Source organism: Grus americana, chromosome 1 (genome assembly GCF_028858705.1).
Source record: "Grus americana isolate bGruAme1 chromosome 1, bGruAme1.mat, whole genome shotgun sequence".
Classification (NCBI taxonomy): domain Eukaryota; kingdom Metazoa; phylum Chordata; class Aves; order Gruiformes; family Gruidae; genus Grus; species Grus americana.
The window spans coordinates 63,226,819-63,251,053 of record NC_072852.1 but is presented as its reverse complement, the minus strand read 5'-3'; the positions used below and the strand labels follow the sequence as shown (position 1 = coordinate 63,251,053).

Genomic DNA, 24,235 nt, shown 5'->3' with positions numbered 1-24,235 from the left:
GCAGCAGGCAGCTACACAACCAGAGTAACACCTCCATCTAGTGGCTTACTAATGCACCATTAAGAAAGCATGGAAAATGAAAAGCAGCCAAATACAATTTTCAACCACATCTGTCATAACACACAGAACTTAGAACAATAAACGTGATCAGCAGACACACTGCTGCTTACCTTTCACATCTGGAAATAAACTTCCATATCATTACATTACAGTGCAGGTGATAAGTACAAAAATTCAGTAGACCGTAACATACATAATTCACCTTAGAAACTGATTCATTATATACTAAATCTTCACAATTTAACCCCCTCTAGTTGAGCTCAGCTACTTTTGTCAGAGCTTTTTAGTCTTTTGGAACAAGAAACACATGACCCAGATGTCCGACCAATTTTCGGTCCTCTCTGGATTCAGAAGTGCTTTCAAACAAACTAAAGCAATCCAATTAAAGCAGCATTACCAACAGTCAACACAAACTCACCAACAGCTACACTCCTCCCTTTCTTACCTTTCTTCCCTTCTAACAGCAGCATTGTTGAAGTTTGGGGGGGGGAAGGGGAATGTTGTTTGTGGTTTTGGTTTTTTTTTTCCTTCCAGCATTACACTAAGAAACAGTCACTTATAGCATGCAGAAACCCATTAAGCATCAGGAGGTGGCTATGAGACACAGGTCTAGCCTCAGGTGCAAGTTTCTTCTCCTCCACCAAGCATCTCACAGACTTTAGATGGCAGAAGTGATAACAGCAGAGGAATTGCTGCAAATTTCAGTGGAGACTGTAAACAACCAACCTTTCTGCTACTTAACTGTAGCATTAATCTAGCATCTCTCTCCTTGGTAAGGAGAAAACCACGCTTGGTTATGTTTACCATAACCACCTACCTACAACTTCCACTGAACGCAGAACTGATTCTGAGCTAGGATCTTAGTAAATGCTTCTATAGAAACAACCTCATCCACACTTCATATGTAAAAATTTTTATCCTTGTAAATAAAACATTTCTTACATTTACATACATATATTCCATTGTAGGTATAATGAATAAATTGCTCCTATCAAGAGTAGAGAACTGGTTGGGGAAGAATCTGCTGCTATGACCACACAGAGTACAATAATCCAAATTCAATTGTTCTAAAGCATCCACCACCAGGAAAAGAAACACAGACAGCAATGATGACTGGATGGAGAAACTGCAGAATGCTGTGGATACCTGAGAAGAAAAATGCGTGTACACAGAGATGTGCTTAACCAAATTGCAGGAGCTTTTAGGAACAGGTAAGGAACTGATCACAAAGGTAATGTTTACACAAAGATAAGAACACACCAAGGAAGAGAACCAGCACAAACAGGAAGATTTGCGATCAAATGGATAACGCATTACTGACAACAAAGAGAAAAAAAAAACCCACAAGACAGTAAGGAAAAATCATGTAGAAAGATAATAAGCATGGGATGTCGCTTCCATTAAAAAAAAAAAAAAAAAGAGATGGAGACATATCTAAGACACCCCAGAGATGCAGCCTTTATGTTCATCTGGACGGCAATGCAAAACCACAGAGAAACTATAGAATTTTTAAGATTTGCTAAAGAGTTAAGCTAGTGATCATCTTGGATACAGACAACAGATTAGCCAGCTGCTTGGACATGAGAAGCAGAACTGAAACACATGAAGTATCCATCCATCATATTTTTTGTTGGACTAATCCTGCTAGGAGATCCTACTGGAACGGAAAAAAGATGATGAAAGGGATCATCTGATGAAATGGAAAACAGATGACTGCAATCAAAAAATTAAGGTCCAGGCAGAATCACTCCACAAGTCTTAAAGCCACAAGATAATAAAAACCAGCAGATAGCTCAAAAGTAATTAGGAGAAATCTGGGTAGGTTGTTCTTCCAAGGTGTCCAAGAAAGATGGAAGGTCTCTGTTACAGCACAAGAGAGAGAGGCTAGTCTAAGAATAAGGTCTGTGGCTTGACAGATTTACAGCAGAAATTCTAGAGAGAATTATGAACTTCTCAATGCTGGAAGCAAAAATCCACACAGGAGTATTAAGGAGAAAAAGCATCGACACTGACTCAAACAACAGCTAGATAACAGAATTAGAGGAATAACCACAACTAATGAAATTAGAAAGTGCGGGGGAGAGCTGGGGAACAAAAAAAAAAAAAAAAAGAAAAAACTCCCACAACAACAGGTATTCTTATTCTAAAAGAAGTATGTTTTAGCAGCAAAAATATTAATACAAGTCACGACACCAGACATCAGAGGGAAGAAGAGGTGGTAGAACACCAAGGACAGAGAGATACTGAAGCATCCAAGACAGACATAAAAGTTACTCTGACAAAGGAACACCAAGTGTCAACCACACAAGGCACCAGAACCTAAAAAAAAAAAAAGAAAAGAAAAGAAAAAGAAAATTGGGTACTATGGATACAAACTTAAGTCAAAATCATTTTGAAAAAAGAGCATGGAGCAACATCTGCTAAGAGACAGAGAATGAAATTCCAAATATTGTTTGAGATAGATACCAATTTGGTAATTAATGAGAAAGTTACAGAAGAGCTGCTCCTAGAAAATAACCCTAGGTCACAAAAACATAAGCTAATTGATTTTAAATTGAAACAGAAAAAAAAATTAAGGAACACCTTGTTACTAAATTTCTTGAATGCTAAAGGGTAAGTTTAACAAATGAAAAGAGCTGGCAATTGAGGTCAAAGGTATTCTGAGCTCTTCAGCTCCATTAAGCCAGATGTGTTGAAACTACCAGGAACCTGTAACTTAAGCTGTCCTGAGGGAACTAGAAAAGGCTCCAAACCCAAATGGATGAACCTGCACTCAAAGAAGATTCTTCGGATGACTCAAAGTCAGGAAGCATTCAACCAACAACACTCCTTAGGCAAACTTGAAATGAAGAACCTAGTATCTTGGACAGCAAAACTGAAGTGCCATCTCCTGTTGGATAACAATCTCATTTCTCTAGAGTAAACACTGTTTCTTTAAAGCAATTAATACCCATAGCATATAAAAAAAAGTAGAGGCTGGCAGATTGACCATAGGAATATCCACTGCTATTTAACCAATGTGCCAATAAGAAACAGAAGGAAGGATGCCTTGGCCACACCAAAGCACATTTGCCATCACTCACCCAAACTAGCAACAGATTCATGGTAGCAAGAGAAAATTTTTATGAAGAGCACCAATACACAGCAGTGGAAGGATTCAAGGGAGGTGACACAAATACACTGGCAGTGCTGTTTGCAAGGAGCATAATCTAGTACACAGCAAGTCTCTGACTGTCTGCTGGCCTTGGGTTAGCTACGTACTATGTATTTTTCACTGTGTAAAAAGTTCTGGTGATGCCTCCTTTAAAATGCTGTACAAAATTCCATTCAATGGTGTTGAAGGCAGACAAATCCACAATGGAAGTGGCAGGGAAGAGCTGTCAGAAGGATGAGAGGAATGGAGAGCCAATGCTGTGGGATGAGCACTGCCTGATTAACTTAGTAAAACAAAGGCTAGGAGAAGCCATAGCCACTCTTTATGAATACACCAGAGATGTAAACAAAGGCAAAAGAGCTATCTAAGCTTTAATAACTGTTTAAGAGCTCTATTAAGCTGTTCAAGCACCTGTAGGAAGAGAGGTACAAATTTATGTACTTCGGAAGGTTTCTACCATTAGTGACATTCTAAGACAGCCTGTTAACACAAGTTGAGACAAGAAAGAAGAAATTCAGCTTGCATTAAGTTGGAGCGTGACCAGCTGATGAAAGGGGTTACACAATATTGTTTCTGCAATAGCAGAATACATGATTTGTTAACGCAGCCTTCCAAAAAAAGACAAGGAAAGGAAGTCATGCTCATTCAAGCACCAAGAACAAGCCATAAAGTTAATTAGCAAATCCTATAGTTGGGCATCAAAGACATTACCTATAGATTGACATTCCTTTATCGCTGCTAAGTCCTCCTCCTCCACAAACTCCCTGGCCTCAGCCCCTTTCACACCACCAAGCACATCTCTCTCCAATACACGAGCCAATGATTTTCACAGACTGTTGAAACTTTTACCTATCTGTTAAACCTGGCTATAAATGGAAAAGGTGTCCAAATGGCAGGGAAGAATAGAAGGCATGAAATACTAATGGATGGCACAGTCACACAAGTTGTGATTTACTGCTGCCTTGCAGGTGGGTAAGTTGAAGTCCAACTTGCTCAAGACCATACAGAGTACTTGGCAGAGAGAAATACAGCATTCAGCTGTGAAACAATCCAGTGTTGTTACTATTAAGATAATTCTTCTAAAAGCAAAGAGGGAAGAAAAAAAGCTAAGAAGCAACATAAACAAAATTCTACCACATTAAACAAGCCAGTGATATAGCATACTTCAGCAAGACAACAGCCTATAGCAAATGTCTGAGAGAAACTGATAAGACTGGTAATTTTTAATCAGTTGCAGGCTAGCAAATCTAATGCCTAATAACTTGCAGTCACAGAACGGACAATTGGGCTTTTGAGGGCAACTGGTTGAGTCACTGTTTACTACTCTTCACAACTCAAGAAAACAAGAGTCACACAGAAAAACAGTTTACTATCAGAAACATCCTAAGTCTCCTAGGTGGGTGATATCCCGTGTGGGAACCATTCCAAAAAACTAATACCGCTAAGTCACTCTCTCCTCCAGACCCTTACCAGTTTTACTTTAGAGGCCAGGCTCTCCGGTAGTTTTGTTCGCAGCTGATTTGTTTCTTTGAATGTAGCTGGAAAACCACTAAGGAAGGCCAAGTCTTGCATTAATACTAGACCTGGAACTTCTTTGTCTGTGGTCTAAAAACAATAAAACAGGGTATAAAGACTTTTTTAGACTTACAATAATGAACATTTATGTGTCAATCCTTCATCAGGTGACAGATTTAATAACACATATTTTGCCACTTAACCTGAACTTCAAAATTGAAATAAGGGTTATTTTAAAAGGTTTCACTTCTTACTACATGTGAGTTATGGAAAGAGAGTAGCACAGAAACACTTTCTAAATATGTACAAAAAGTTTAACATAGACAAAATGTAATCAACAGATTTTAAAAGTACGTACCAAGTAGCCCCTCCATACTATCTGTTTGCTGTTGTCTTTTAACATTCCAGAATGGGCAGCTTCAACTAGAATATATAAAATGCATTCCAAATCAAAAAATGCATGTAATTTCTTTTGTATATTCTAGTAACTAAGATATACTCTTGCAAATTAAAAAGATTTGGATATTTATGGCGTGAAGAGTTGTCTTTATAACTGGTAAATAATTCTTGGTGGTAAAATAAACACCACTGGTTGGGCTAGTGGGTGGTAGTGGTCAGGCACTACACATTAAACAAAATAAGCAGCTCATACCTGCTCCAAGATCCTACTTATATATGTTGAACACATGGATAAGTTTATTTTAAGGTATGTAATCCTTTGAGCAAGGGCAGAACTTATTGCACAATATTCAAACTAGACTTCACAGCAATTAAGAGGATTTCTAAAACTAATCTTCCTTGGTCTAAACATCAGCCTTCTGAGATTATCAGCGCAACACAAATATTCAGGTATCAAATCTGTTTTGCAATAGTCTTCTGAATCATGGAACACTAATCATTGGTAATCAGTTGCCTGGGAGGTAAGCAAACAGTATTATTAATGTCATCATTTAGAGGAACAGACTGAGGGCAAGAGATGCTGAATGACTTGCTAAAGTCAAACAGAAAATTAGTGGCAGAATCAGTACTGGAGAAAAAAACCCAACAAATCCTAATTCAAAGCAACTTACTAAAAAGCTTCCTCTAGAATACTAGCTGGAATCTGACAAATAGGTTCTTACCATCCTTAGGGCTATCAAAAACAATTACTGTCACGTTGGTAGAAGGATTTTTTGGTTTTGCTACAAAGAACATATTGTTAGCAGCTTGTAAAGCAGGGTGAACGGATGGCAGGTCTTTCAGTGTGACATTGGTAGGCAGCGCAGGATCCAGGACAAGCATTGGCACTTTGATGCAGTGCGTCAGCAAACACTCCAGTTGCTTCTCACTACAGCAAAATACCAAAGGTGTATATATATATAACACTAGTAGAAAAATTAAGACAAAAATCAGTGTCAGATGCAATGAGAGATATTTTTGTAAAATGTGATCAATTATTTCTAACATCAGCTGGGGCAGGGCAAAATTACTAAGAGCATGCTTATTTTGCTGCAGAAGGCGTATACCTGACTGCTACAGTTTAGTTCATTCCCATAAGTGTTTTTTCAAAAGTTTCCAAGATTACAAGTTTGCCCACAGAGGAGACCTTATAAAGATCTCTAACTAGCAGAACAACCAAGCAAAATGAGTAATAGGACAAACCAGGCCCTGTCACTTCCTGGCAGCAGAGACACAAGAGGTTTTGCCCCACCACAAACAATTATTTGCAGTGCCATGTATACAAATGGCAGGTGAAAGCACGCTTTTGAATTATAAAACTCCAGGTACACATGAATTACAAATCCACACTTGGAATAGGAACTATGCCTAACCAGTGACAAGGATGTGCTTTCTGAACTTCAGAAACTGTCACATTTTAAGAAGCTCATTCATATATGTCACAATAACATTACTTTTATTCAACATATATATTATCATGCTGTCAACTGTTCCTGAAGCGACACAGAAGGAAAGTATGCACAGGCTATAGAAAACCAAACCACCTCCCCAACCAGCATCTGCTTTCAGCTAACAATGTGTAGGATATAATTTATTCCAATTTATGCCCAAACCCACAAAAACTCACCTCTTCTTTGTTGGTTCTGTTACATTCTTTCCAAGGATTTCCCTATTACAAAATCAAAACAACTACATTAAATAACACTGAGTTGACAGTAAGGAATTTAGTCTAATTTCAGATTGTTAACTGAGTCAGGGACAGGTTGTGAAAGCACTGATAGCCCAGTTACAAAACTGCCAAGGCCTTGCCATTGGCCTTGCCAAGGCGAGCACAGGCCGACACACACGTGCACCTCCCTGCTCGCCCTCATGCAGTGTAGCTCAAAAATTCTCCATTGTGTTGACAGCTGTGGCAGTGGCACTCTTTCTGCTAACAGGATTTTCAGGGGTTGTTATTACATTACTTAATGAAACTGATGTTGATATGAAAAACACTGATAAGAAACCAGGATGAAGTGACCTGAAACTAGGCTGACTGGATTGTTTTGCCTAACATGCATATTCTGATAAGGTCTGTCATGTATTTTTCATGTGGACGTAGAAGCTAATGATGATTAACGTGAAGGTAGTGCAGCGCTGATATTAAATAATAATCACAGCATCAGAAGGGCACCCTTCTACATACACCAATGGAAAGAGAACCACCATCCATCAAGCTACTCTCTTCCACTGAAGAATAAAGCACCTGAACCACGACTAGCTCAGTTCAGGCGTATCAACAAGAAAGTCAGAACTTACGAAGTTTTGCTATGCAATACAAAATACACACTCATTAGCAGAGATTTGTAACAGCTTTGCCTTTGTCTTCTGCAGTTATCTTGATCCCATGAAACAGTTCTTTTTGTAACAGTGCTAACCGATTTCAAAGTACATGAAAAAAAGTTATCTACAAGGGAGAGAACCAGGTGCCCCTGTAGATAAGGAATGTGACATGGACATGAGTCTTACTCATAAGCTTGATATCAACTTTCCAAATCAGCATTATGGAAAAAAACATTATGCGTTTTTCCCTCTGTAAAATGGGAATCACAGCATGAGCAATGACAGAGCTAAACCCACTAACATTTGCCACATGAACTGCTAGGAAAAGATTAGTTTAAATTTGAAATCTTTTCAGAGCAGACACCATGTCTATGTTTAAGATATTTAAACTTAATGTATTTAAAGTTCTACTTAAGTAGCAAAACAAAGATCCAAAATTTCACTTGTGATCACATTGTCAGTGGTACCTAAATTGCAAGTCATAAGATGCCAAACATCAGATCAATCCACTCACTTGTGGATTTCAGATTATTCTAAATTAAACTATTACAACCCTTAAAATAGACACTTGTTCTTCAATTTAGCATATTTTCTGGCCAAAGCAGATCATGTGATCACAAAGTTACCTATTAAGAACTAAATCAATGGTTACAAGACACAATCCAAGGTATCTGCAGCAGCCTGTGTTTGAAGCCTCAGATCAGCAATTTTGCACAACAGTATAGCACAATCTATAACACCAAACGCAGCAATACATGTCTTTCCCTCCTTAGTTAAAAGGCTGACTCATACCTTTATAATATGTATAAATTATTTTCCCCTCAGTTTCAGTGTTTGGGAGACTACAAATCTAACTTTAAAAAAGGGGCTTTTAAGAACCATATGCTTAAGATATTATTAAGCCCATTAGAAAAAGAAATACTGGGGGGGGGGGAAGGGGATGAAGAGAGGTTATACATAGAATCATTTCAGATATAGTTTTATTAATTACAAACTGAGTTGTAGAAATCAATACAAAATGATATACACAAAGCACAGTTTTCTGCATAGAATTTTACAAATTCAAGACAGAACAGCCTTAATTACTTTAAGTTATTATGCTTTGTAACTTTAAACAGTTTTCTGATTAGACAGTACTTCATAGCTAAATGTAGAACTGAAACAAGGTTTTGAGAATAATCAAATGAAGAAGTGAGAAAAATGCACTTTGAATTTTCATGTTGAGTAACATGGGAGAAAAAGAGTGCTAGTACTGCATTAGAATGCTGCTGTCAGTTAAAGGGAAAAAGTGCATAAGATTATTACCTCATTATTTTCTGTTCTTCCTCCATCTGTTCTCTGACCTGTTGCAATTCTTTGATCAGTTCAACATCCGTGCCGTTCACCCAGGTGTATACCACATCAATCGGCATGGGTAAACAAAGTCTACATAATTCAAATGAAAGCTACATGAGCTGTTTAATATGACATTACAAGTGTTTGTGGCATCCTACAATAGCAATTTCTGTCTAACAACAGAAATACTTGGTGTTTGGGCTACAAACAAGACAAAGTAAAAAGCTTCTCTTAGCTGTATATCATCTCTTAATTATACACGAGCCTTTGAAAAAACAGCACAGACATTAACCAAAAAGGATGTAAAGTGGCTATAACAGTTCACTAACCGAATGAAATCTGAACTTCATGCTCTAAATTTCATCAACATTAACCTATAACCCAACTCCTTTGAACCACTAAAATATTTCTCAAACCAGTACCAGCATCCAGGCACATCCTTAATTCACCAACTACATTAGACAGGACAGCACAAAGTATAAAGACTTAAATCATACTTGCTGTTACTTAATTGCACAGAGTGAATAATATCTCAGGAGGACCAGGTCTCTATCCTAGGACTGCCTCATTAATAACAGAGCATTTCATAAACCAACAAGCTAAGTAGGGTACATGAATTCAGACTCGGTCAAATTCATTCTTGACACAATTTAATATCCTGGAGCTGTTTCTGGACAGTTACAGATTTCCTAGCATACCCAAGGCAGAAGAAAAGGGGTACGGGTACCTTTTTTCTATTTGTTTACGATAATATCCTCTCCGAGGCCCACAGCTTTGTTTCAGCAGGTACACCAGGCTGCTGCCATACGTGAATCTCAGTCCCAGAAAGCAGGAGGATACCCCAACTACTATTTTCAACTGTTCAGTGTCAAGCTATTCAATACCTTCCTAAACAGTAGATGGCCTAGCAAACATTGAGCATTTCTCTAAGGCTAAGATCCATAGGGTCACAGAATGAGGTTTTCCAAGGGAAGGTATTCCCCCACTCACTGCATCCTTTCAAGAAAACATTCAAAGAGAGACAGACCTTATAGGTATCTCCTCTACCTTCCCTTGCATGGTATGACACGCAGACAACTTCCAACTCAGCTTAATTTTCTACTAGCTGAGATTCAATAACTGAAGCACAAAATTTGGTAAAAGAGCAGCCAGTAGCTGGTCACCGCCCAAGAGACAGGAACATTTTGTACTCAATTCATCACTGTCCCTAGCTGAGCTACGACACTTAAAAGGATAATGGTGGGTTGTTCTGAGACAGTTTGACTATCCGAAGAAGCACTGCCTTCCGCAGCAGCACCCCCCTCAGGAAGTCTCTCTCACCTCTGAAATGCAACACTCCGCAGGAGGCTACCCTCTCAACTGGAAAAAAAAAGTCAATTTACTGAATACAACCACCCTTCTAATCAGTTATTTCCCATCTTTCTCAGGGGATGACACTAGATTCTTGTTCATTAACAGGTGCAACTCAAGGCATGTTTTGAACACAATAGTCCTCCACAGGAGTAGAAATTCAATGGCTGGAGCTCTTCCACCTTTTCTACAATTGTTGTGACCAGTTAAATTATTTGATTGACAGTCCCTTGATTGCTACAGCTAGGACAGGAGTGTTTCAGGTCGAAGCACTTGACTCAAGTCAGCTGATTTAAAAAATGCCCAACTCTGTTTTCTGGACAAAGTGCAGAGTTTATTTACCCAGGCTTCACTGAAGAACATAAAGTGTCAAAAAAAAAGTGTTAACTCTTAACTCTTCCTAGGGTATGAGGCAATTTTGACTTCTGTGAAGCCTCTCACCAATTTATCATTCGCTAAAAGCGTGTTTCTATGCAATAGCGCATAGAACTATGTAATATGTTAAACTTAATTTGTAGCATTGAAATTATGTCACAAACAGCCAAATGCTAAAGAACTCCACAGAGAAAAGGCATTTTTGGTCAGATGCAGTTATGTCAACTCTGAATTAACACTAGCATGGCAAGCTCTTTCTTCATTACCAATGGCAATAGAGACTAATAAAAAAGGCTGTTAAAGCAAGTGAACTGTTTGCAGATCCACTAGTCTAATTGCTTAAAATTTATCCAAATACTCAGATAAATGTTCTTAATGTATTTTTACAGCATACATTGCTTGAGAGAAAGTAGGGGTTATCAAACATATAATAAAAAACAGATATCATACACAAATTAATTTGTTGCTTCCAATTAGGATCAGTAACACTGTTACTGTTTCACCTGTTCGGTCTTTGCCAAAGCTTTCTGGTTGGTTTCATGGCTTCTTAACAAGTACTGAGAGTTTATATCTTGAAAAGCATGTAGTGGCATTTTGCTTTAAAATTAAAAAGGAACAGGAGATCCACTTCCACATTATCCTTCTCAAACAGAGAAGCAGAGTCTTTTGCAAATTGTTCAACGTCAGAAAAGATCAAAAACTTTCTCCTTAAAATTCTGTAGCTGTGTTTCTCCTTCACGTGGATTTATGCATTTGGTCCTCATCACAAATACCAGTCTTGCAAACTGATTAAGCCTAATGGGAATTATGTAACACCTTTCTACAGAAAAATCATAGATCTTCCTATTTGCCACTGATTTTAATATCAGCAAACATGGACTTTGGAAACTTCCTTGGAGACTCCCAGACAATTAATGAGGCTTGGTTTGGATACTCCTTTACACTTCCCTCTTTCAAAACCATACCCATTTTTTACTTGCAAACCCAAAACCATCAATAGGACCTTGCTCGAAGACAAAGCCAGAGCCACCAGCTCTCCCAGATAGGACAGGAGACCTGCCACATGCTGCCTCTTCTACACACCTGCTGGGAAGCATTTTCCATACCTGTGACATTTGTTTACATACGAGAGCCATGCTCACAGCCGCAACTGCAGCTAGAAGACAAAGCCTCATTGTCTCAGCACCCACAGTTGCTGAAGGAGTACAGCAGCCTCTGGATGTCTTCCAAGCTACCATATCATGATCTCTAACCTTGCTGAGCCTCTTTAAGAATGAGCATAAGCCTATTACACACTTAAGGTCCCCACTGTAAACCTTCCAGCCCTCCTGCCTGTTCCATCTCTGTAATTGCCCACCAACAGCAACTCAACTGTTCCATTGCTATTCCCGCTCCAGTACCTGTTGGCTCCTTAAGTTGTGCATCTTTTCCTCTTTCCAGCCTCACTCTGCTCAATGGCGCTCCAACAACTGATGGCTCTCACTTGCTGTACCATACTGAAATCAGTTTGGACATTTTAAAAGCTGAGGATTGTTCCTTCACATTTTGTTTCCATACATTTTTGAGTTTTAAATATGATTTGGCCATGTGCTGGAATAGCAAAATTACACTTCAGCATTTGCCAAAATGCAGAATTTGCTGGTGGAGAAAAATAAAACAGAGTTCTTGGACAAGACTCTCATGCATTGCAACTCCATTACTTAGTTTCCTTCCCTCCCTTTTATTTTCATACCAAAATTAAGTCAGTCTTCAAAAATGAGTTTGGATGAGATGGCTTGGTAAAAAGCCCTGGAATTTCTATTCCACTGTCTCAAGCTGTGTAAGAACCTGGGCAAGGGAAGTAGGAAGTTTAGCAGCTGACACAACTACCTGGAAAGTGCAACAGCTGGAATGCCAGAGGACATGAGATAGGAGGGAAAAGCAAACCAAAGCAATCGCTAAATTTCAAGGCAAAAGTAGTAGTCTTCCTTAGTCTGGCAGAGTACAGCATTCAATAGGTGTAACTAATGATGCTAGCAACATCACTGTTTTTACGTTAACTCAGGAAGAAGAACGTTTCGAATTTATCATCATAAGGACCTTGCCCACATGCACAAATTTGTCTATGTTTCACACTGAGATTTTCTTTATAAAAGTTTATAACACAACTGTTCAACAAGAATGGAGATGTTTTCCTGCAAAGCTAGAAGATAACACTACTTTAATTCAGCTGAAGGTCCATTAATATTTCCTAAAGGCCATGCAGCTTTTACTTTCCACTAAGCGGTGGATCTGCTTAATTTCCAAACCAACAAGCTTCCTGTTCTCCAATTCTGAATATTTTTCTCTAACACTAAAATAAGAACTGATTAAAATCAACAGATAAGCTAGGATCAAAACTGGAAGTCCACAATCCTCATTTTATGTAAAAAATGTGTGACACCCTACATGCTGCATTGCTACCAGCCTTAAAAATTCCCTCAAACCACCACTGATATGGTGCGTACTGCAAGACAGGGTTCATTACTACATTTGTGAAGTTTGATAATAAAAAAAATTGAACCCTGACAAGGGACTTCTAAAAGTTAACAGATGTCAACGAGTATGTCTCCATAAAGACTTTTTTGTTGGTATGAATTTTTTTCAGGAAGTTCATATGTCCACACAAATACCACAACAAACCTCGCTGACACACCTGACATAAGAGTATTAAAGGCATATAGGTGAACTGGAATAATTTAAGCACCCATCACAAAAAACTTAAGCTTTTGCTCAGGCAGCCAATAGTTCCTCCCCAGGCACTAGATGTTTTGATCACAATTCACAGAAATCAACACTAGCTAAGGAGTGCTTTACACAACCAAAAGGAAGTAACAAAACACACTGTAGAAATGGAAACTGACTATACCAGCACCACAACAGTAAGATTTGTGATTTTGTCTTGGACAAAACTCAACCATTTTATAAAAGCACTGTACTTAATTATCACAGTGAGGCATTTTAGTACTGACAGGAACAAACTATCAAGCTTTCACTTCAGTACTGCAGAAACATGTAAACATTAAGCTAATCATCCATATGAGCTATATCACTCTGCTATCATCTGTCATCCTTTGAAAATGGGGGAGGAAGGTAAGAGATGACACTATAAAAGTCCATAGGATTCACTGACACCATGCAATGTACTTTTACAGAGTTATCTTGCACCAGCTAAAGCATGACAAACTGATCTGATCATCTCTACTGTCCCGCGATTCACTAAACCTCAAGGCAGATTAAGCATCTGCTTTCAGGTTTTTTTTTTTCCGGTTGAGTCTATCAACACTTAGGAGTCAGATGGTATCTCCTTAGTAGCTTCTTCCACCTACCAATTCACAGTCCACTGACTTCCTGAGCAACAGACCCCATGACTATTCAGACACGAACGATGAAACCACAAGAAGTCATGCAGCAGTTAACAGAACTGAAATAAATGACCCATGTGACTTGGTTTCCAGCTTGCTGTGACTTCCCACGTGCACTCAGCTTTAAAAAGTTTCTTAAAAGCGGAGTGCATACAATAAGGTCCTAGTCAACAGTATGTTACTTCATCTAAAATATTTAAATATTTGAAAATTCATTGAACAGTAAAATGTGCAATACTGTCAACTACAAGTAAAGCTCACCGATTCTGAAATGATTTGCCAGCAACGTTGTCTCTGTATGAATCAAACATAACATGATATTGGTCTCTACTCCACTCCAAGACAACCTGCAAAGAAAACAAAAACCAACCATCACTTGATGTCACCACCTTCTAAAACTAGACACCTACATTTCTCCTTCTGAAATATTTAATCACAATCAATTTCCTTCAAATTGATTTATGCATTTATGCACAACTGACCAAACCTTAATCCAAACTAAGTTATTACACTGAGCCAGCAATCAGACTCGGAACTTAGGAGCACACTGGATTTAAACAAACTTTGTTTTTTCTCTGCAAGAAATGATTTCATGTTTTATGGACACACTTTATAAGCTACTATTCATTTAGGTTACCTCCTCCTTATCTCTCAGCCTTTAAAAATTCAGGAATGTTTTTCCCCCACATATAATTTTGCTCATCTTCCTTTCTATTCTCATAAACGACATATTGAAGTATATACACCTCTGAAATCTGAGCTTTGCAAACAGCCAGCCAGGCCAGAGCATATCCAATTATGCAAATTGACCTGTCCACAAACTTAAAACACAATAGCTCTTTCCCAATACAGATGACGTCTTACATTGCAGCTGGACTAACCCAACAGTAAAGTATTTCTGCGAGCTGCAGCCTCTCTTCCATCCCCCAGCATTTCTGCCACCCCCTTTCGCTTGACATGAGTTCACCCGGCGTGCAGCGAGCCAAGTCACGAAGCTAAACCAACAGAAAGATGAACCTTCAAAACACAGAGCACTTTATCTTCCTCTACTTAGGTGCTAGAGCAGATGAGAAATGGTGGGAACACGCAGCTGAAGGCAGGGTTGTCTTCCCCACCTTCATCCAGCCATCAAGGTCGCTTAGCTAAAATTCCAAGCTGCACCCAACTTACATGCCCTTTGCCAGCTGTCCCCATTCCTAGGCATACTCATAAATTAGCTATATGGGAAATTAATCACAAGCTGATTCTTACCTTGGAAAGCTGTAAGTTTACATTCCATTTCTATTCTTAAATGTATACACACAAAACAAAGGCACATAGTTACATTTCCATTACTAACAAAGTATCTGACATCATGGTTCTAAACAGAAAAAAAGAAAAACAATCCAGACTTCTCAATGCTAAAAAGGCTTAATAGGCTTTGATACAGCAAAAAAACCCCATAAATAATTTGAGATGAAAATAATATAAAACATTTAGGTTCTACTCTGAGATAAACTTGCTATGATATCTTTTACAGCGCAAGTCCAACTTTAAAAACTTCAGTGGCATCTTGTGCTCCTTCAGAAATGGCTTATTTTACCTGGATAACTATGTATTTATATGTACTAGAGTGGAAAAAAAAAATATCAGAAAAGGATAGTACTTACTTTACACCACTCTTCCTGGATTTAAATTTTACTATTGCTTATTTCTTGTATTACAGGAACTATGAAATATACTATTTCTCAAAGATAACGTTCAAAACCATAACCTAAAGACTACCTCTCTCCCTTTTAAGAGGACACACATCTCTACCCTCATGCCCACTAAAGCAAATTAAAGCCTTCTAGAGAGCAGGGAAGCCCCATCACGTGGCTGGATGGCAAGCGCGCACACACACAATTCCTGCCAAAGCTGCGAACAGTCTCTTTGTAACCAAGATCACATCTGTACAAGTTCATTCCCCTTACACAAAGGACACGATTTCCCAGGTGAGCATAAAATCTCCTCCCTTAAATACCAAAGTCAGGAAGGATCTTAAAAAACACACTATTACACTTTTTCACATGCAAGTCTTTACATCCTTCTGCCAAATACACTAGTTTAATACAGTGCACATAGAAATATATCCAGGCAGAAACATTTCCTACTACTGATAATGATGAATTGACACACACTGATCTGCTTCTAGAAGAAATACAGAAGCGTTTGAGTAAGAATGTAATTTATTATATAAGTAATACAGCTCTCCAAAAGAAAAATGTTAACCATTCAAATGTTTGCTTTTTGCCTTTGTGCAACTATAACCAAAAAGACCAAGAACAGCTCTCTTTAGAAACACATTTAGGAAAAAAGTTAAACTCTTCCCACCTGATACTTTTTTTTTCCCCTGTAAATATTTCATCCTGTCGCATTATTTGTGTTGCAATAACGCCTGGAGGCCGCTTTGTTTCAACTTTACATACTGATATAAAACCACTAAGGGAACAACATTAAAGATAAAACACTTTACAAAGCTAGCCGACCTACGGAAAAATGGCCAAAAAGGGTTTAGAACCAAATTGTCCTAAAACTTAAAAGTTCATCCTACAACTCTGTTACAGCATTTGCTTAGACTTGGCTACCCTATGTGTTTTTGCAGAAATGCTCCTGAATCATGCTTAATGCACTGTTATTTCATCAAGCTCAGATTTTTTCTTGAAATCAAGTTCGTTTTCACGTTGAGGACATTTTCATGTCTGAGGACATCATTATCAATCTCAATTTTTTTGCCCCAGGCATCTATTTTTATGCCAGCATTTATATTAATATTAGCATGAATTTAAGCAAGCAGATCTAATTTTGACTACTAAGATGAAAAAGGTGGCTCTGGGGGTCAGGGAAAAGCAGAACTGCAAACACTGCTCAGACACCAGGGTCTGATAAGTGTTGCCTCATGCTGCTTTTTATTGCTTGACAGTTCCCCACAGATTGTTAAAAATGGCTGACCCAATAATTACTAGAAAGATTTCTGGTTTCATTTTCAAAACAGTAATATATTTTTATTAGTTGCTGCCTTGCGGACTGTGCACTGAAGAAATGTTTTCCATTCCCACTATAGTTGTCAGAAGAGGTCTAATAGCATTTGCTCTCACAAGCCCAGTCACTCCTAAACCTTAAGCTACCACTGTTTACCAAAACATACCACTTTAAATCATAAAAGAACAAAATGCACACGAACATCTCTTACCATGCTCATTTACCATCACTGTAAAAAAAAAAAAAAAAGTTCTTTCTGTATATCTGTATGGTCATTCTATAAAGGGTGGGGGTTTTGCTGGTGTTTTGTTTTATTTGAGGTTTTTTTAAACACTTCTGGTCACTTTTCTTTTTCCTTAACATATAATTTTGAAAGTTTACTCCTACATGAATCTGCCAGTTCTTTGCTCACTGTCTACATAGTATCTAAGCTTTCCAAATAGCTCTAAAAGGGCTGGAAGTAGCAAACTAAGATTTGGTAGGAAAATAATTCTGAGCAGTGATTTTAACCGATTCTCAGGGAAATCAGCCATAACCTAGACAACTACTGAAGTGTTTTAAAAAAAAATATTCAAAGTTCTATGGAATCCTAAAGCTGGGTTTAAGTCCCTGTTCTGAAAAAAGGCAAAACTATACCCAAAGTTTCACAGCACCAACAGGTATACACCAAGCCAAACTGATAATCATGTACAAACAGGTGCCTAAGAGTACTACACAATTCATTAATTCACTGATGGCTTTCAAGTGTTTCAGGAACTTGTGAACCCTGCAAGACAGCAGGGATGAAGTACTTTACGCAAAGAAGATGTACAGATACACAAAATGAAGTTCTGATTGTGCTACACTCACAAGTTTCAGATAATAATCTTTATGGCTCTTTTTTTTTATCTGAAAGAACCCATCAAAATAAAACAGGGAAGGAAAAAAAAGGAGGAAAAAGAGAACAATTTAAGAATCAGGAAATTCCAGTTTGGTCGCATTTAATACTGCCATCCTTTTACACTGACAAAAATACTTTCTTTAATTCCCTGAATACTTACTATATAGTCAAACACTACACTGTAGCAGGATTGGGTTTTTTCCCTCCGGATTCTTTCACTGATCACTTCCAAAATAGACAGGATAACATGAAATGTAGCTTTAAAATATACATCATAGACAGAAAAAGTAGAAGTTCTATTGCATCATTTACAAAATAACATGCAAACCGAGTAAAAAGCAGCGAGTGACAAATGCAATACAGCATCTGCTGAGCTACAGGCAGCTTGGAAAGGGGCTACATTTAACTCCTTAAACTTCAGAAAGGAGAAAGATTCTGTCACTCCTGATTGCCATTTGAAGGCTATATCCAGCACAGGCTTTAGAAGAGTCAAATAATAATAATAAAAAAAAAAACCCACTAATAAATCACCTGATAAGGGAAGTGGAAGAAATTGCACAAGACGAGAAAACAGGAGCTCTCGGAGCACGCAGATTTTTCTCAGCTCTCCCCTCCAGGGCCCGCCAAGGGTGTATGTTGGGCACCCCCGGGGCGGTGGGGGTGTGTGTGGGGGGGGGGCGGCACTTAACGGTCGTGTCATACCTGGCGCTCCCAGGAGCCGCGTTATTCCCCACGGGCGCAGTTTGCGCGCCAGCCGCCCCACCGACTGTAAAGGTCGCCTGAGGAGAGGGAGCCGCCACAGAGCTGCTTCCCAGGGGGCGAGAGATAAAAGCCCCTATAGCTACGGCAGGCCCATAGCCAGCACCGCTCAACACACCGAAAACACAGCACACAGGGGTGCTCCGTGTCGTTTCTCTGCCGCGATGGTTAATATCCCAGAACAAAAAGGGAGCACCACCACCGTAAAGCACGTTTTTCTCCCTTATGTCTTTTTTATATATATATATATATATATATCTGATCAGCATTCCCGACCAAGCCGCTTGCTGAAGGAACTCGCTGCTCAAGAGGACATGACAACCACCCGGCTCCCAAAAGGGAAAAACGCCCCAAACCGACACGCACCCGCCCCCCCCGCCCGTGCCGTGCAGCTGCGGGACCGCCGGGCGCCTCTCCTCGCCGGCACCGCTCGGCACGGCTCAGATCGACCGGGGCTGCCCGGGGAAAGGGAGGGGAAGGGGGGCGGCCACGCCACGCCGGCGCGGCGCCGTACTGACCTCCCCGAACTGCAGGGCGGAGACGATCATGAGGACGAGGCCCCCGAGGCAGAGGCAGGGCCCATACCTGTGCGACAGGCAGGTATAGGTCTGGCGCTGCAGGAGCTTTAGCAGCATGGCCCGCCGGCGGCCAGCCGCTGCCGCTACCGCCTCGCCCGGCGCGGCCCTACGCTGCCCGGCCCGCCTCACCGCCCTGCCGTGCGCCGGGGCGGGCGGGCGGGTCCCACCGCCCTCAACGCCCGCCCAGCTTCCGGCAGCGCGGCGGCGCCACCTGGCGGCGACTTCGGGTCGGGCGGGCAGGGGCGGGGCGGCGCTGGATGCCCCGCCCCCGCGCCGCGGCGGATCTCCCTCCTCTCAGCTTCCCGCCGCTCCCATCGGACGGGTCCCGGCCTCTGCCGTCCCTCGCTTCTTCGGGTTATTTCTCTGCCTCCGCAAAGGACTCAGCACCAGAAGGCAATAAGGGGTCAGACTACATGGGTTTTTTTATTTCTTTGGCTCCTCTCTCGTGGCCTTGAGTGCTCCAGGCACAAAGCTTCAAGGCGTATCAATGGTACGGACCTGCCAGAGGTGGGAGATTGTCCCTGCAGTTTTTAAGAAATGATCCAGATTTTAAGAAATCATTCATGATTTCTTCTGGGAAAAAAGAAATCATCCAGTACCGTGTTTGCAGGAGGTGAGCCACAAGTTCATAGAATCATAGAATGGTTTGGGTTGGAAAGGACCTCAAAGATCATCTAGTTCCAACCCCCCTGCTACGGGCAGGGACACCCTCCACTAGACCACATTGCCCAAAGCCCCATCCAACCTGGTCTTAAACTTCCAGGGAGGGGGCATCCACAGCTTCTCTGGGCAACCTGTTCCAGTGCCTCACCGCTCTCACAGTAAAGAATTTCTTTCTAACATCTGATCTAAATCGACCCTCCTTCAGCTTAAACCCATTACCCCTTGTCCTGTCACTACACTCCCTGATAAACAGTCCTTCACCATCTTTCCTGTAGGCCCCTTCAGGTACTGGTAAGCCACAGTTAGATCTCCCTGGAGCCTTCTTTTCTCCAGGCTGAACAATTCCAACTCTCTCAGCCTGTCCTCATAGGAGAGGTGCTCCAGCCCTCTGATCAGCTTTGTGGCTCTCCTCTGGACTCGCTCCAACAGCTCCATGTCTCTCCTGTACTGGGGATCCCAGAGCTGGATGCAGTACTCCAGGTGGGGTCTCACCAGAGCAGAGTAGAGGGGCAGGATCACCCCCCTCGACCTGCTGGTCACACCTCTTTTGATGCAGCCCAGGACATGGTTGGCTTTCTGGGCTGCAAGTGCACACTGCTGGCTCATGTTGAGCTTCTCATCAATCACTACCCCCAAGTCCTTCTCCTTGGAGCTGCTTTCAATCCATTCCTCGCCCAGCCTATAGCTGAGCTTGGGATTGCGCCGACCCACGTGCAGGACCTTGCACCTGGCCTTGTTGAACTTCATGCAGTTCGCACAGGCCCACCTCTCCAGCCTCTCAAGGTCCCTCTGGATGGCATCCCTTCCCTCCAGCATGTTGACGATACCACACAGCTTGGTGTTATCAGCAAACTTGCTGAGGGTGCACTTGATCCTGCTGTCCATGTTGCTGACAAAGATGTTAAACAGTGCCGGTCCCAGTACCGACCCCTGAGGGACGCCACTCATCACTGTCCTCCACTTGGACATTGAGCCATTGACTTCATTGAACTCTTTGAGTGCGACCATCCAGCCAATTCCTTATCCATCAAGTGGCCCATCCATCGAATCCATCTCTCTCCGTTTTAGAGACAAAGATGTCATGTGGGACAGTGTCAAATGCCTTGCACAAGTCCAGGTAGATGACATCAGCTGCCCTTCCCTTGTCCACCAACACTGTAACCCCATCATAGAAGGCCACCAAATTTGTCAGGCACGATTTGCCCTTAGTGAAGCTGTGTTGGCTGTCACCAATCACCTCCTTGTTTTCCATGTGCCTGAGCATAGTCTCCAGGAGGGTCTGCTCCATGATCTTGCCAGGCATGGAGGTGAGACTGACCTGCCTGTAGTTCCCTGGGTCTTCCTTTTTTCCCTTCTTAAAAATAGGGGTTATGTTTCCCCTTTTCCAGTCAGTGGGAACTTCACTGGACTGCCAGGAGTTCTCAAATATGATGGAGAGTGGCCTGGCCACTTCATCTGCCAGTTCCCTCAAGACCCGTGGATGCATCTCATCAGGTCCCATGGACTTGTGCACCTTCAGGTTCCTTAGATATTCTCGAACCTGATCTTCTCCTACAGTGGGCGGTTCTGCATTCTCCCAGCCCCTGCCTTCTGTGACCTGGGCAGTGTGGCTCAAGCACTTGCCAGTGAAGACTGAGGCAAAGAAGTCATTGAGTACCTCAGCCTTCTCCATATCCTGGGTAACCAGGTCACCCGTATCATTCCAGAGGGGACCCACATTTTCCCTCATCCTCCTTTTATCACCAACATACCTATAGAAGCTTTTCTTTTTGTCCTTAACATCCCTGGCCAGATTAATTTCTATCAGGGCTTTGGCTTTCCGAACCTGATCCCTGGCTGCTCGGACAGTTTCTCTGTATTCTTCCCAGGCTACCTGCCCTTGCTTCCACCCTCCCTCCCCTTGCTTCCACCCTCTGTAGGCTTCCTTTTCTCGTTTGACTTTGCCCAGGAGCTCCTTGTTCATCCATGGGGGCATTTTGGTGTTTTTGCCTGACTTTCTCTTGGTTGGGATGCATTGCTCCTGAGCTTGGAGGAGGTGACCCTTGAATATTAGCCAGCTGTCTTGGGCTCCTCTTCCTTCCAGGGCTTTGACCCATGGTATGCTACCAAGCGGATCCCTGAAGAGGCCAAAGTCTGCTCTCCTGAAGGCCAGGGTAGTGAGCTTGCTCTGTGCCCTCCTCACTGCCCTGAGGATCTTGCACTCCACCATTTCATGGTCACTGCAGCCAAGGCTGCCCTTGAGCTTGACATCCCCTACCAGGCCTTCCTTGTTGGTGAGAATAAGGTCCAGCATGGCACCTCTCCTCGTGGGCTCCTCTGTCACTTGGAGGAGAAAGTTGTCATCGACACATTCCAGGAACTTCCTGGATTGCTTGTGCTCTGCTGCGTTGTCCCTCCAACAGATGTCAGGGTGGTTGAAGTCCCCCATAAGGACCAGGGCTTGTGAACATGAGGCTGCTCCTATCTGCCTATAGAGGGCTTCATCTGCTTGGTCTCCCTGGTCAGGTGGCCTGTAGCAGACCCCTGCTATGATGTCCCCTGCCCCAGTGCTCCCTTTAATCCTGACCCATAGGCTCTTGGTCAGCTCCTCATCCATCCCCAGGTGGAGCTCCATGCACTCCAGCTGGTCATTGATGTAGAGGGCAACACCCTCTCCTCATCTGTCCTGCGTGTCCTTCCTAAAAAGCCTGTACCCCTCCATCCCAACACTCCAGTCATAGGAGCTATCCCACCATGTCTCTGTAATGCCAATAAGGTCATAGCCTTGCAGGCGCGCACACATCTCCAACTCCTCTTGTTTATTCCCCACACTACGTGCATTCACGTAGAGGCATTTCAGTTGTGCTGCCGATGAGGCTGACTTACTGGCTGGAGTGGCTGGAATTCTTTTGATGTATCTTCCCAGTGTTTCCCCGTTGGTTCCTGTTGTATCTGGAGCCCCTGGCTCATCTCCTCTAGGGTTCGAGCATGCTGCAGTGCATCCAGCACGTCTCTGAGCAGTAGGCTGAGGGCCCTCACCAGCACCCCGTCCCTCCAACCTGGGCAGGTCGTCCCACAGCATGTCGCTGGCAAGCCTGATGTTATCCCCCTCCCTCTTCGAGCCTTGTTTAAAGCTCTGTCGATGAACCCCGCTAGTTCCTGGGCAAAGATCCTCTTCCCTCTTTGAGAGAGATAAATCCCATAAGAGTTCACCAGGCCTGGTGCAGTGCAGGCCGCCCCGTTGTCAAAGAACCCAAAGTTGTGGTGTTGACACCAGCCACAGAGCCATGCATTTATGGACTGTGTCCGCCTGTTCCTCCCAGCGTTGCAGCCCTCAACTGGAAGGAGGGAGGAGAATATTACCTGCGCTCCCGAATCCTTCAGTGACTGTCCCAAGACAGTTACGCTGTCCTCTGCATCTGTGGTGCTTTGCTGGCAACACCCCCCCCTCCAACATTTGAAAAGTAAATCCATGCAGGTAAGAACATGCACCCACAAATGAAAAATCACACTGGTTTCATGTCACTGTGGCCAGCAGAGCTGCACCATCTTGTCATGCTTCCAGATAGGCTGCAAAGCAAATTTATTTTCCCTACCTAAGAGGGATTGGGAGGACTTTTGAATATCCTAAAGATACAGTAGAGTACCTGCTGAGATTTCATTTAAGCACTCCCATTCGTGTTTCAGCAAAGAAATGAAGTATGGGGATAGGTTCATGAAAGGGGAATCACCAGGCTGGAAGGAGGTTATTCTTCAAGAATGGTTCTTGAGGCAAAAACATGGTAACGAGAAACTAGTTAGAGGTCATTAGCTGACAGCAGACTCTGCAAGTTCTTAATCTGCATCACTCTGGTTTCTGCCATTTAGTTCAGCCATCTACATAGGACACTGCTGGTATCACCACTGTCAAAAATTTCATCAGGCAGAGGCACTTCCAGTTACCAGAGCAAAATAAAGTGGTGGCCCTCATGAGGCCAGAGACAGTAGCACCTATCTCTGTAGTCCTTTATCCCTGCATTGAAAGGTCATCTTCTAAGTATTTCTTACAACTGGATGCAGTGACTTTTCTGAGTAGCAAACATCACTCACGTGTTCTTATTTTTCCCTGTGTAAAGTAACAATGCCTGACCATTTCCAGAAGTTTGTCCTAGTATATTTACACAATTGTGGTATGAGAGGGCTGCAGCTGGCTGTACTTCTTTAAGGACCATCCGAGAGCGCACGGCTGTTTGGCACAGCCCTCCCAAACCACTGAGCCCTATGCCTATTCACCTTTTTGGTGTCACAGTGTTTTTCCTTTCTTCATGGGCCATGGGACAGGATGGTAAATTCACTAGGGGCTACCTTCAGAGTCTCAGAGCCCACCACACAGTGCTGTGTTCCATCTCCTTATCAGCATGATTATACTTATTTGGTCCTTCGTGATAACCCAGCCTTCCAGTGT

At 42.0% G+C, this 24,235-nt stretch overlaps 1 protein-coding gene across 9 annotated transcripts in view; it reads right to left on the bottom strand.

Moving 5' to 3' along the window:
• GNPTAB (N-acetylglucosamine-1-phosphate transferase subunits alpha and beta) overlaps positions 1-19,324 on the bottom strand; it is a 45,725-nt gene extending 26,401 nt beyond the window's left edge. For 4 of the 9 annotated variants that reach the window (XR_008573889.1, XM_054801174.1, XM_054801164.1 and 1 more), the window contains exons 1-7: positions 19,090-19,324; positions 14,194-14,279; positions 8,795-8,914; positions 6,795-6,836; positions 5,851-6,056; positions 5,088-5,152; positions 4,685-4,819 (exon numbers count right to left, since the gene is read on the bottom strand). Coding sequence is in view for 8 of the 9 variants with exons in the window: in XM_054801174.1 (XP_054657149.1) it covers positions 4,685-4,819; positions 5,088-5,152; positions 5,851-6,056; positions 6,795-6,836; positions 8,795-8,914; positions 14,194-14,279; positions 19,090-19,206 (771 nt within the window). In the remaining variant the exon portion in view is untranslated. Of the gene's footprint in view, positions 1-4,684; positions 4,820-5,087; positions 5,153-5,850; positions 6,057-6,794; positions 6,837-8,794; positions 8,935-9,551; positions 9,870-14,193; positions 14,280-18,343; positions 18,438-19,089 lie in introns of those variants that run through there. The other 5 variants (XM_054801194.1, XM_054801204.1, XM_054801226.1 and 2 more) reach the window with 5 other exon arrangements.
• Positions 19,325-24,235: the final 4,911 nt, after the last annotated feature.